This window comes from Xenopus tropicalis, chromosome 2, assembly GCF_000004195.4.
Source record: "Xenopus tropicalis strain Nigerian chromosome 2, UCB_Xtro_10.0, whole genome shotgun sequence".
Lineage (NCBI taxonomy): Eukaryota > Metazoa > Chordata > Amphibia > Anura > Pipidae > Xenopus > Xenopus tropicalis.
Genome location: NC_030678.2, coordinates 114,230,405 through 114,244,916, shown reverse-complemented (window position 1 = coordinate 114,244,916; position 14,512 = coordinate 114,230,405). Strand labels below are relative to the sequence as shown.

The following is a 14,512-nucleotide window of genomic DNA, read 5'->3' as shown; positions in this document are numbered from 1 at the left end:
TTATCAGTGTCATCACCATAATCTAGACAATCATACCAGACAGGCTATGCTCTGATGCCTTTGGTAGACGTGCCACAGACTGTATGTATTGTTCTGGTGACAATTAAAATGACTAATGTAAATATAACAGAAACATTGAGTAGATAAAGCCTTAATACTACTAAAAGAATGTATGTAAAATTGAGAACTAATAGTTCGAGGGAAAATGAAAAATGCTTCAATTGCCCATAGAAAACAGAAAAGTTTTAAGCTTTCAGGGAAAAAATTAAGTCTTTGAAAAGATAGATAATTTTATGTGAACAATATATAATTATAAAAAAAATAAAACAAAAAGAATTTTAACATTGACCATGTAATTGCAGGCAATATATTCACCATGCTTTACAATTGTGCCTCATACGCAAGTCTATTGAAAAAGGCAGTTTATATTTTAACTTCCAATATCCACCAGCACCCAGGCAAACCATAAAGTTAGGTTGTTCTATAGATTTTCCAGGAACAGTATCATAGCTTTAAACTTTTTGGTTATTTTAAAACAATAAGGGGCTGATTTACTTACCCACGAACGGGTCGAATGGAGTCCGATTGCGTTTTCGTAAATGAACATTTTGCGACTTTTTCGTATGTTTTGCGATTTTTTCGGATTCTGTAGGAATTTTTCGTTACCAATACGATTTTTGCGTAAAAACGCGAGTTTTTCGTATCCATTACGAAAGTTGCGTAAAAAGTTGCGCATTTTTCGTAGCGTTAAAACTTACGCGAAAAGTTGCGCATTTTTCGCGTAAGTTTTAACGCTACGCAAAATGCGCAACTTTTTACGCAACTTTCGTAATGGATAGGAAAACTCGCGTTTTTACGCAAAAATCGTATTGGATCCGAAAAATTCGTAAAGAATCCGAAAAAATCGCAAAACATACGAAAAAATCGCAAAGTACCGATCATTACGAAAAAAACGCAATCGGACTCCATTCGACCCGTTCGTGGGTAAGTAAATCAGCCCCTTAGTGTTGAAGTTTACACCATGTTCTGTAAATGAAACACTTTCCCTTTCGCTTCTGAAGTCTAAATTACTTGGACTACATTAAATAGGTAAAATTTGATGAGTGCTTTCTAATTCTAAAGGAGTGAGGCAAATGCTTAAGGGCTAAGTTTTTTAAAGTAGAAGAAAAATGGTTTATCACTAAGGAGGGACATTTAACATTTGGCATCTCCCAGTGATTAACCATTTTCTTCTCCTTTAATGATCTGTTCAGCCAATAATAAGTAACCATGAGAGAGATTGTAATCTCACATTTTCTTGCATCTGTTTGAAACCAAGAAGATCAAGATGAAAAGACAAAGCTTACTAGGCTTTAGGTGGCATTTTTTAAAAAAAAACAAAAAAACAATTCTAGTTTCTAACTAGAAAGGGAAGTTTGAGAACAAACTTCATGTTGGGTTGAAAAACGCAAAGTCACTAAATGAAATCTGATCTGCCCACTTTTTCTAAACTTGGACAACAGTTATATAGTAAAAACCCTGGTTTTAATAGTGTCTGAATGGCAGCAATTTAGATTTCCCCACTGAAAGTCAACGAGTGACATCTGATTAGCGGTTGGTGGCCCCACCCAATTTTTCTAACCTGGACCTGCAGTTACCCAGTGACTAACTCTGCAAGATTTAGGGACCCTATGGTTAATAGTTAAAGAACGGCAGCAGTTTAAATTTAAACCAATAAAAGTCAATAGGTAAATTGTGATTGGCGGTTGGTGGGTGTGCCCACTTTTTCTAACCTTGAGTCGAAGTCACCCAGTGACAAACAGTGGGCACCCTGGCATAAATAGTGTGAGAATGGCAGCATTTTGAATTTAAACCAATAAAATTCAATGGATGAAATCTGATTGGCTGATAGTGGCCCAGCCCACAATTTTTGAACTGCAGTCCCCCAGTGACCAACTTTGCAAAGTTTGGGGACTCAGGCATAAAAATTGTGAGACTGACAGCATTTTATACTTCACCATTGAAAGTAAAAAGGTGAAATGTGATTGGCTATGGGTATCTCCGCCCACTTTTTTCGAACGGCAAATCCCCAGTGACTAACTTTGGAAAGTTTAACAATGCTGGAATATTAATACTTAAATAATGGCATCAGTTTAAATATAAACCAATGAAATTTAATGGGTGGAAATGAATTGGCTGTTGGTGGCTCTGCTTTGCAAAGTTTGGGGACCTTAGTATTAATATTTAAATCAGCAATTTACATTTAAACATATGAAGTCTATAGGTGAAATCTGATTGGCTGTTGTTGGCCCCGTCCACTTTTCTAAACTTGAACATAGTCACCCAGTGACAAACTGTGCAAAGTTTGGGGACCCTGACATTATACATGTGAGAATGGCAGCAGTTAATATTTCCCCACTGAAAACAATGAGAGAAATGTGATTGGCTTTTGGTGGCCCCGACCACTTTTTTAACCTTGAGTAGTTAGTTTGGGAACCCTGGCATTAAACCAATAAAATTCAATAGGTGACATATGATTGGTTGTTGGTGGCTCCGCCCACTAAAACTGCAGTCCCCTAGTGACCAACTGTGAAAAGTTTGGGGACCCTGGTGTTAATACTGTGAGAATGGCAGCAGGTTAAATTTCCCCATTGAAAGTCAATAGGTAACATCTGATTGGCTGTTGATGGCTCCACCCACTTTTTCTAACCTTGAACCGCAGTTACCTGGTGCCTAACTCTGCAAAGTTTGGGGACCCTGATGTTATGACTGTGAGAATGGCAGCAGGTTGAATTTCCGCCAAGTCAATAGGTAAAATCTGATTGGCTGTTCACAGCCCCGCCCACTTATGGGCATCCAACAATCATCAAATTTTTCTTCAGTCTGACCCCATGACTATGTCATTCAAGTTTGGCGAGTGTGGCCTCAAAGCTGTAAGATTGGCAACAGTTTCAATTTTCCCATAAAAGTCAATGGGTGAAATGTGATTGGCTGTTGTTGGTCCCTCCCACTTTGGGATCATCCAAAAAATATCACTATTTCATTCGGGGTGACCCCATTATTATGTTTTTCAAGTTTGGGGGATGTAGCTTCAAAGCTGTAAGTGTGGCAGCAGTTTGAAAATCTTCCCTGTCAAAGTCAATGGAAAAATTAGGGTATTCAGAGCGGCGCCACAAAAAGACGGGGGGTGCAATCATTTAGAAAAGCACAAGCAACCTGCTCCGCGATAGGGCGAAGAAGTGTGGAGAGTTTGGGTGTTGTACCCCTAAAACTGTAGGAGTAGAGTTTAGAAAATGGGGGCGCTAAGAAGAAGAAGAAAAAGCAGATGAATAAGCTGAAGTTGAAGAACAGTATGTTGGGTTTTTCAACATAATGATATGGTTTCATGACAGCCCCTGTAACTAAAGATCAGACCGTACCATTTTGGCAGACGGGGTGGTTTGGACCGTACCATTTTATTGGAGGGGGGTCGGGCCGTACTATTTTTTTGGAAGGGGGGGTCGGACCATACCATTTTGTTGCAGGGGGTGTGCCATTAATTTGGTTGCTGGGGGGGGTCAGGCCGTACCATTTTGTTGCTGGGGGGGTCGGGCCATACCATTTTGTTGGAGGGGGGATGGACCGTACCATTTTGTTGAAAAGGGAGTTGGACCTTACTATTTTGTTGGAGGGGGGGTTGGACCGTACCATTTTATTGGAGGGGGGTCAGACCATTCCATTTTGTTGGGGGGGGTCAAACTGTGCCATTTTGTTGGAGGGGGGGTCGGACCATACCATTTTTTTGGAGGGGGGTCGGACCGTACCATTTTTTGGAAGTGGGGGGTCGTACCGTACCGTTTTTTTGGAGGGGGGTCGGACTGTACCATTCTGTTGGAGGGGGGTCAGACTGTACCATTTTTGGAGGGGGGTTGGACCGTACCATTTTTTTGGAGGGGGGGGTTTGGACCATACCATTTTTTTGGATGGGGGGGTCAGACCGTATCATTTTGTTGGAGAAGGCTCGGACCGTACAATTTTTTTTGAGTGGGGGGTTGGACCGTACCATTTTTTGGAAGGGGGGGTTGGACCATACATTTTTTTTGGAGGGGGGGGAGTCGGACCATTTCAATTTTTTGGAGGGGGGGCGGACCATATCATTTTGTTGGAGAGGGCTTGGACCGTACCATTTTTTGGAAGGGGGGGTTAGACCATACCATTTTTTTGGAGGAGGGGTCGGACTGTACCATTTTGTTGGAGGGGGGGTCAGACTGTACCATTTTGTTGGAGGGGGGGGTCGGACTGTACCATTTTGTTGGAGGGGGGTCAGACTGTACCATTTTTTGGAGTGGGGGGTTGGGGGGGTCAGACCATACTATTTTTTTGGAGGGGGGGGAGTCGGACCATTTCAATTTTTTGGAGGGGGGGCGGACCATATCATTTTGTTGGAGAGGGCTCGGACCGTACCATTTTTGGAAGGGGGGGGTCAGACCGTACCATTTTTTTGGAGGGGGGGGGGTCGGACTGTACCATTTTGTTGGAGGGGGGTCAGACTGTACCATTTTTTGGAGGGGGGGGTCGGACCATACCATTTTTTTGGAGGGTTGGGGGGGTCAGACCATACCATTTTTTGGAGGGGGGGTGTCGGACTGTACCAATTTGTTGGAGGGGGGGTCGGACCGTACCATTTTGTTGGAGGGGGGTCAGACTGGTACATTTTTTGGAGGGGGGGTCGGACCATACCATTTTTTGGAGGGTTGGGGGGGTCAGACCATTACCATTTTTTGGAGGGGGTTTGGCGGACTGTTACCAATTTGTTGGAGGGGGGGTTGGACCGTACCATTTTTTTGGAGGGGGGGGTCAGTCCGTACCATTTTTTTGGATGGGGGGGTCAGACCGTATCATTTTTTTGGAGGGGGGATGGACCATACCATTTTTTTGGAGGGGTGGGTCGGACTGTACCATTTTGTTGGGGGGGGGGTCGTACCGTACCATTTTTTGGGAGGGCATCGGACTGTACCATATTGTTGGAGGGATGTTGGACCGTTCCATTTTGTTGAAGGGGGGTCGAACTGTACCATTTTGTTGGAGGGGGGGGTCGGACCATACCATATTATTGGAGGGGGTTGGACCATACCATTTTGTTGGGGGGGGTTGGATTGTACCATTTTTTGGAGGGGGGGGTCGGACCGTACCATTTTGTTGGAGGGTTGGGGGCATCTGACCATACCATTTTTTTGGAGGGGGGGAGTCGGACTGTACCATTTTTTATGGAGGGGTGGTCAGACCGTACCATTTTTTTGGAGGGGGAGTCGGACCGTATAATTTTTTTTGGAGGAGGGGTCGGACCATACCATTTTGTTGGAGGGGGTTGGACCGTACCATTTTGTTGGAGGGGGGTCAGACTGTACCATTTTGTTGGAGGGGGGATCGGACCGTACCATTTTGTTGGATGGGGGGTTGGGCTGTACCATTTTATAGGGGGATTGGACCATATCATATTATTGGAGGGGGAGGTCATGGTGTGGTGTCCATTTACTTTGAAGCTGCCCAGGAATAGTGCATTTTATGTAAAATATCTTGGCACTTTTTAAATGTGTGACAATAAGAAATAATAATAATAGTTGCCACTATTTAGTGCTTAGCAAATGGCTTAGAAGTTACTAGACTACTGCAGCTTGGGAACATAAATACTAATAAAAATCTAGATAGGAAGTATGGTGGTCACCTACAAAACTGTTTTGTGAACTGCATTGTGTCTACTTGTGCTTTTCTACTGTAAGAAACAGTGGCCAGTAGAAGAATAATGTATAAAATATTCAAAAATGGCTTTTACGTTTGTATTACAGGCATCCTTGACTTTTGCACATTTCATCTGAAAACATTTTTAATATTTACTATAACAGTTTGTCCTGATAACCCAGTCCATTCAAAGCTAGCAGGACTGTATTTGGTTATGTGAAATTGAAATGAAGCTGTAATTATACCATATGCAGATAACCAGGTCAGCAGAAACAGCTTTTAAACCTGGAGCTGTGTGAAATGGCCTAATCAAATATAAAGTCAGCAAAAGCGTGACATTCTCTATTATTAAGCACTCAGATACCTCATATATTCCATTTTGGCATTGAGACACTTAAAATAAATCAGATGTGCTGCTATCCTTGGAAAATTGCATAACAATTTTTAAAGTTTAATGTTTGTGTAATACCATAACAAGATCTGCACAATTTTCAGTAGAAATAAGCAAAATGACTTATTAGAATTGGTCAGTTTCACAGGCTCCAAATCTATTGAGTGTGAAGTTTAAAATAAGTTTGGTAGTCACAGTAGCATGTGTGATGGTGCGTACGTACTTTACTTTGAATAAATGGGTAACGTATCTTTGATATGTCTTAGTATACCTACGTTTATCAGCATTGTCATTTTTGTGGTTTTTAAGTTTTTTGAAGCCACAAAAAACTAATTGTCTCTAAAACCGAGAATGCAAAGTGATTTATTAAAACAGCCTTTTTAAAAATAAGAAAAAAAAAATACAGAAAAATGCGAAAACCGCTTACTTTCCGTATTGTCGCACAAACGAAAGTGTAAAAATAAAAAGCGAAACCCTCTAAAGCCACAAAGCAAAGAAAGAAAAAGGCCACCTGCCATTGACTTCTACATGACCTTAGCTTTTAGATGGTATATTTGTACTTTCGGATTTGTTGCAGTTTTGGTTCATAGTAAATGGCGAAAAATGGTGTTTTTATTTTATTTCTGCAAAAAATTCTAGTTTTAGTGCAAAAAAATAAGAATTGTGAAGAAAAAAATAAAAACATAGGTACATTAGTAAATGCTCCTTTTTGGTAACACTATTAAAGTCCTTCAACACATCTTTATAATGGTTTGAAAAATGTGAAAGTTCTTCTACATATCTCTATAATGCTTTGTATTCTCACATTTCTCAGTGCATGTGATTAAAACGAAATTTCTGTGCAAATGATAGCCTAGGGGTCATGGCTTCACTTTGGCAACACTACATAAATGCATTTGGAAAAAGCTACACTAATGTACTCACATAGTCAATGAGCATTATAGCTTTCCTCTTTAGGATTTGATATTCAAAACATTAAATATTTTACAAACGTTAGTCAAATAGTTTGTATTCTTTTTGTATTATGTGCAAATAGGACTTACAGAAATAGGTCAATAGTCAAGGTAAGTACTGGCTTGTGACTAATGTTTCCACTGTAATCTTCCTTTCATACTTTAGCATAGTATTATTTTATTCAACCTGTGAAGCCATATCCCTGTCTCTGTGGCTATGTAAGCTATCAAAGCCTGTAATGGGGAATTCAGGATACCTGTCTCAGAACCCCTGTATGACATGTTAGCGTGCATTACATGAATAAATCAGAATATTCACCTCTGTCCTTCCTGGGATCCCCAACATTCACATATAAGTTCTCTGTCTGGGTAAAGTAGTTCTCAGGTAATGATAGATGCTTTCAGCATACCAAGCCAATTTTCTACTTGTGATATTATCACAGTAACTGCAGCATCGGTGGTTAGCAAAACCAGTGTTGACCTCCATTTTAACCTCTACATTGGCTTTTACAACATTTTTGTTTCTTTAATTGCATGTTGCTCTTTTAGTAAAGTCATCCCCTTCATGTCTATAGACCATTTATGTTCACCATCATATGGGACAGAATCTTTATCTTTGTTTTCCATGCCTTCTCCCAGCAGGTCCAATGAATAGTATCGAGATGAAGCTTCAGGTGGCATTTTTGGTCACATAGCCATTATTGTTCCACCCCATAATACTATCTTTGCTTTTACTGCTTCTTTACCTAATTACTTGCATTTCACGTATGTAAATCTTGTGACTTTTTGGCTTGAAACTCTCAAACCACAACACCAAATAATGGGCTAGATTCAATTCAGTGAGAAAAAAACAATTCTCCTAATTCAGTTACATTTTTTTCCTATAGACTTCAATAGAGTTTTCACGTGATTGTTTTTTCTGAATTGAATTGCATTTCAAATTGGATCTCGTCCACGAGTTTCATGTGATAAACCTTTTTCTCGCTGAACTAAATCTGGCCCAATGTTTTCACAAACACTAGAAACACAAACGTGTTTTAGACTTAAGGTGAAAAAGTCAGCACTCGTCCTTGTACCCAATACAACAACCAACCCAACCCAATACACCTGTTGTTGTTGTCTAATTTTGCTACTTTTAGTTTATTCTGTATTATTATCAGACACATGGCGTTTACCATAATTAGTCATAAACTGCACCAAGTCATTTACATATCTCTCTTGGGATAATAAATGTGTATACATGCCAGCAATTATGCTTTATAATATTTCCATATAATGAAGTAATAAACTTTCTTCTTTGCTGTGTTCATTATAAAGTCTATCATTTGTGCTACATTGTAATTAATCTAGTTTGCAATCAACATGCTGTACCAGCATGAGAGTAAAGATTAAAATATGTAAATATATGCTAACTTTCCTTCGCATGAGCATGCAAGATTGACTGACTTTATATCATAATGATATTATTTAATGTTTGTACTATTTAGCCAATTTAACATGGCACTGGAGTATATACCTGTACCAATATCCCTGCTTAGGCATGCTATTTTTTGTTGTTTATTATTTAAAAACATTTTTTAAATTTGTTGCAGTATGTTTTTGCCACTCTTAAATGCCTTCTTACCTGCCGATGTTTTTACGATTTCAGTGGTATTCCTGAGGCCCATGAAGTCAAACTGATAAAGTCTCCAAGATTTTTGATTTGCAGTTTCCACTGAATTTTTTCTCCATCTGTATACCATTTCTTCCCTTGGATAACCATCTGTTAACAAGAGTGACACTTTTAACTATTCCATTATAAAATAATGTGTTTTCCTCATATTTAATTTTAATAGAACAAAATATACATATGCCCATTTTATTAAGCTGTACCAACCACCTTACAACTGAGACTCTAGTTTTCTGTTACTATTAAGGGTGATAGTGCAGGACAGGATGTTTTGCACTAAATCGCATCCAGCATGGGTAACAAAAAAGCTGGAAATTGATTTTGCACTGAGGTTGGTGTAAGTAACCACTGCTAAAACATTTGAATCACTACAATTAATGTGATTTCATTGTTTTACCGGCAACAATTAAGCCAGAGTTTGCTGCAAAGTTATTTTGGAAAAATTTGTTGCACACACTGGAGGCAATTTAGTATAAATGGCAAAGCGCCCAACGAACTTCACCCTAAGAACTTTATCATATATATATATATATAGTGCCTTGCATGGTAGTGCCTATAGTCCCACTAATATGCCTCCTTCTTCCAAGCCTTCAAACCATCCCTAAAAACTAATTTAAGAAGCATATCCAATGCCTGTTGATAAAAATAAAGTTATTATATATCACAAATTGTTTTCATTTTTCTTTTGTTTAAATGTTCCCTAATCCCTGAGCATTTCCTATGAACCTACTTTTTTCTGTAAACCCTTGTTTGTTAAAATTTTGTAAGACCCCTGTTTGTTATAAATGAATGTAAAGTGCTGCGTAACATACTGGTGCTATATAAATAAAGATGATGATAATGTAAATGTTAAATCTTTTGTAGTAATTACAGAGCTATGCTCCATATATACAAAATTGTGATATTTTTAACAGCTAATAGCAAAATTAATACTGAATTATAATTGTTAACAGGGCTTTAAAAGTCAATGACACAAAAACACCAGAGTTCCAGCATGAAAATGAAGGATTGCTGCAGAAAAATATTACCACTGAATCTATTTAATTTACATACATCCGATCATTAACTCACATCCAAATAAATTCTGTTAAATCAATAATTAAGCAGTATACAACAATATTTACACTTTGGGGTTATGTAAACCATTTGAAAAGAAAAATAATTTGCACAAACACTATTTCTGTCTTGGCACGATGGAAGCTATAAAAATCTGATGGAGGACCAGACCCTGCCACAGGCATTGAGAATACATAAATAAATATTGAGCAAATTCAAAATCTAATTGCCAAACTAATTAACCCTTTCTACAATGTATAAAGCACCTTGATTTTGAGAAGCTACATGGTGTAGCTTTTGGAAAATATCCCTCTTTGATGCTAGAAAGGGAAAAATATGCTGCAATTTTAGGGAAAAGAGACTATGAAAATTTTAGCTAAATAACAAGTGTCTGAGTGTTCCCTTATTAGTTCAGTTACCTAAATATCAACAACTTGTTGTTGGTAAACACAGTACAATCCAAAAACATTTAGACAAAATGAATGAGATATAAACTCCAGGTCCTGATGAGAAGCACCCACAACTACTTAGAGAGCTTACCTCATTCTTAGTCATTATACTTTATATAATACTAAAAATAATAATATAATACTGTATTTTCTAATGCAATGTCAGTATATTCATTTGATATTGGTAATTTTGCCACTTGTAGTGTGGAATTTTTTTGAAGGTAACAATAGAAAATTCTATTTTTTATTTTCCTTTTTCAGAACATTTAGGGATAGATTTATCAAAATGTAAGATTAGAACTCACCACAGAAAAAAATCACCAACTTTTTATTTATTCCTATGAGATTTTCATCAAACCTCCCTATATTTTGGGAGTTACTTGAGCTTGTCTCCCCCTGTCTCCCATCACCCAATGCAGTTCTCCTAATTTTTGATGAATCTCCCATATTCATCATTAAATTCCGGACGTGCATGCCCTGTAAGCATTCAGTAATGTCTTCAGAAGCGGTTGTGCATTGCATGCACAGGTAACGATTTTTGGTTGCAATGTGGCATTTGCGCATGCGCGTGACATCACTTTTGGGTATCAATGACATTTTCGCTAAAATCCCCTGCATAGCCTTATATATATATAGTTGACAGCTCTGGATTTTTAGAAGCATTTTTATCAGTGGGTGAAATATAGAGTTTACCATAAAAATCACATATGAATGAAAATAAAGTGAATGAAATTTTAAGTGGTGAGCTCTAATGTCACATTTTGATAAATCTGCCCCTAAATATGTGAATTAACATGCTTTAATGACTGTGCTGTATTCCATAATTGTGTTTAGCATATAAGGAAAAAAGTGCCCTTTTGTTAACATGTTTGTATACCCCATAGACTAAGGGGCAGATTCATCAAAGTTTGAATCCCGAAATGGGTAAAATTCGGATTAGATATGAAAATTTCTGATGATCGGAAATGTCACGAAAATGCTTACAAAAAAATCGTAATAGTCGCGATAATATCGTATTGGCGATCCGAAAGTCACAAAATGTTTGTATCCAAACAATCGTAAACGGCGGGAAAACCTTTCTGACTTTTATCCTTCTGTGCATGATTTTGGAAGCCCGCCATAGGACTCAATGGCACTCTGCAGCTCCAACCTGGCCCAAGTCACGATAATGAAGCTTTAATGAATCCGAAACTTTCGTACTTGTTGCGACAAATACAATTTTGATGCACAAATTGTTGCGCAAATTGTCGCAAAGTACGAAAAAGTTGCGAAAATTAATGAAAAAGTAAAAAAAAATACACACAGTACAAATTTTTTGTATTCGTTAACAATTGTACTTTGATAAATTGTACATTAGTATACAGTTCATATATATTGTCACATGTTGTGGCATGATTTCTACCTATACAGCCAATTTTGGCTTTGGGCCTGGTCCTCAGCTACTCTGGTGCCACCATGGCTTACTACAAGGTATTACAGTAACTCCCACAGGGCAGGCAAGGGAGCCAAACCTATTCTCCAGAATGGAGCTGATAAGGACAATGCTGGACATAGACTGGCCTATCAGAACCAGTTTATAAACACAGAATTGTAAGACCAACTGAAAGTCAGAAAAAAGCCAGGGTCAGAACCAGGAAAACAACACAAGGCACAGGACTAGGAAAGCAGGAAGCTGTAAAATGAACAGGAAAAGTAACAGGAACAGGAATCAGCAACAAAAATTAGAGCACCTAGGAACAAGCAAGCCTATAACAGACAGTGAGTGAGTGAGTGCAGAGCATATATGGCCAGTTTAACAACAGGTGAAACATGCCATGCCTAGTTTAAAATACAAGGATACTAATGGCAGTGAGCCAGGACCATAGTTGCCTGCTCTTAGGGTGAAGACACACAGAGCTACTAGTAGCAGCTACTTGTTGTGGCTACTAAAACAGACAAGGATGATCATTTACTGATAATTGTCTCTACGTATGTTGTAGCAGAGGCAATTCTTAGTATTGTCTATGGCAGGGTATTTTCTGAAGTTTAGCAGCCATTAAAAAGTAGCTGCTGCTATAGAGCCATTATAGAGCAGAAATATAAGAGACTGCAACCTGCAGGTCACTGCTTCAATTCCAGACAGGATGTTGTGATGTAATACAATGCTGATCGAGAGATGGGTTTTTCTATTTTATCAGAAATTAATTGTGTTTTCTCGGACAGGAAATTGTTTCCCTACTTTAAGACAAATTACTGTTACCTTAAGAATCATTTTGTCTTCCCCAGAGTTAGTTGATTAAACTTAATAATAAGCATTGAACTTAATTGTGTTTTTTTTCTCAACCTTAACAAGTAGGTTACTGTTCTTTTTATCTGTAAACAGTTTCATTTGTGTAATTGAGTATGACTATGTAATGTCATTGTAATTGTAATTGTCTTTTATATTCTTATCCACTTATGTGTCATGGGAAAACATTTTGCTTTATGCATTAGCATACTTACATAACCCAAGTGGACATTTAAGAGTTTAAAATTAGGTTTGTATAGTTGTTTATAAGCTCTTTTGTTTTGATACAAGGGAAATGCAATACCCTGCATTAATAGTCTGTTGAAATGTATGATGTCTGTTGAAATGTGTGATGTCTTTTGGGTAATTTACAATGTGCAGGGCAGTGTGCAGTGTGTAAAAAATAGGCACAGTCAGTCATGATTTTGCTCTTTGTCCCCTACTTTACACATAGATGAGTTGCTGCAGGTCTCTGTGCTTCAAGAGAGACCACACAGACCTGAGTTTGTCTGATGACTACAACACTGTGCATGTTTAGCAATGCTATATTTGTGAGGGGCAGTTGACTCTCAAGCTTCCTTCTCCTACCCTCTACCTGTCCCTTAATTTGGATGTCAATTTGGAGTGATGGCAGATGCAGGCCACAAGGGGGCCTGTATTTAGTGCCTGTCTAAGGACATGGCTGCCTTTTGCATATTGGCTTTGCATTCTGTACCTTGCACTGGATTTTACACCCAGAGTATGTTGCATAGAGCAGTCAGGCCCCCAACAGAAGGCATCCTTGACAAAGAACTCTTGCACTTCTTAATGCTTTTAAGCTTCTGCCTAACGTCTGGGAAAATCACCCCTATTATCTTGCACTCTAAAACTGGAGTGTCAGAGATGTAGATTCTACCCTATTGCCAAAGTGCAATCCCCCAATTTTTATTGTAAAAGAATGAAGTTAGATTTTGTTAAAACAGTTGTTCTTTAGTTTTAATGATTTATTTAAAAACAAAACACATCATATATTTTTGATGTACCTCTCAGGCCCTTTCAAATGCCTTTAGATTTAATCTTTTCTAAGTTAGTGCTTGCAATTACACATAGGCTTTTCTTTCCGTATTACTGCCAGTGCTTTACACATTGTGTTTATATGCATACAGATTTTAGAACATTCACGTACCTGCTGATAATGAACACTTATCATCTGTTTAGAATGAAACTAACTCCCAAAATTCAGCTGTACCAGTTAGAATGAAGCTTATTTTTTACTCAGCAGACTTTTACGATAGCTATTTAGTTTTATATTCCAAAGCTGATTTGTGTTACGGGGCTTAAATCAAGAAGGCAATGTAAAAACTTCAGCTATAATTCTACCACCAACAAATGCAGTTAATGATTTGGAAAAAATATGCATAATGCTATCTGCATATTAAGCTTGTCTATTTACACTACTTTGTAAATCTTTTGTCATACTGTATTTCCTGTTTTATTTTTTTATTAGGATCAAAAAAGAAAACTTTCATTTGTAACAACCAAAAATGTTATAATATTTAAGACCACATCATTTGGCATTTATGATCATATTCACAGGTCACTTATCCCGTGCCCCTCCAATTCTACTATACTTACCATACATGCTTTCAAGTCTAAAGGGGTGCTATCTTGTATTTTCTCTTTCTCTATGGTAAAAAGGATACTGCTATCCGTCTATGATGGGTCTTAATATATATCTTAATAAAGAGCAATCATGTCCCCTTGCAAGACCCTTTTCTCCAAAGATGGAAAAAAAAATAACCTTGATTATCTTTCTGGTGGTTGAATTGTTCCATTCCAATTATGAGTTTAGTTGCATGTCTTTGTAATCTTGGAGAGCTAGGCCTTGTCAGTGGCACCAGTGATTCAATTAAACCAACCACAAAAATTATAAGACATGTCCAACAACTCACCATGGAGAAAAAGAAGCTCAGATGCACCACCCTGAGTTTTCAGTTAGGGTAGCGGATGTCACCGGTTTTTGAAGAACAGGCACTCACTGAGCAAATCTTC

General features: G+C 38.1%; 1 protein-coding gene across 1 annotated transcript in view; it reads right to left on the bottom strand.

The window, feature by feature from the left end:
- gabrg3 (gamma-aminobutyric acid (GABA) A receptor, gamma 3) overlaps positions 1-14,512 on the bottom strand; it is a 270,143-nt gene that overhangs the window by 30,221 nt on the left and 225,410 nt on the right. Inside the window, exon 6 of the mRNA XM_002931640.5 lies at positions 8,666-8,803. Coding sequence (XP_002931686.2) covers positions 8,666-8,803 — 138 coding nt within the window. The remainder of the gene's footprint in view (positions 1-8,665; positions 8,804-14,512) is intronic.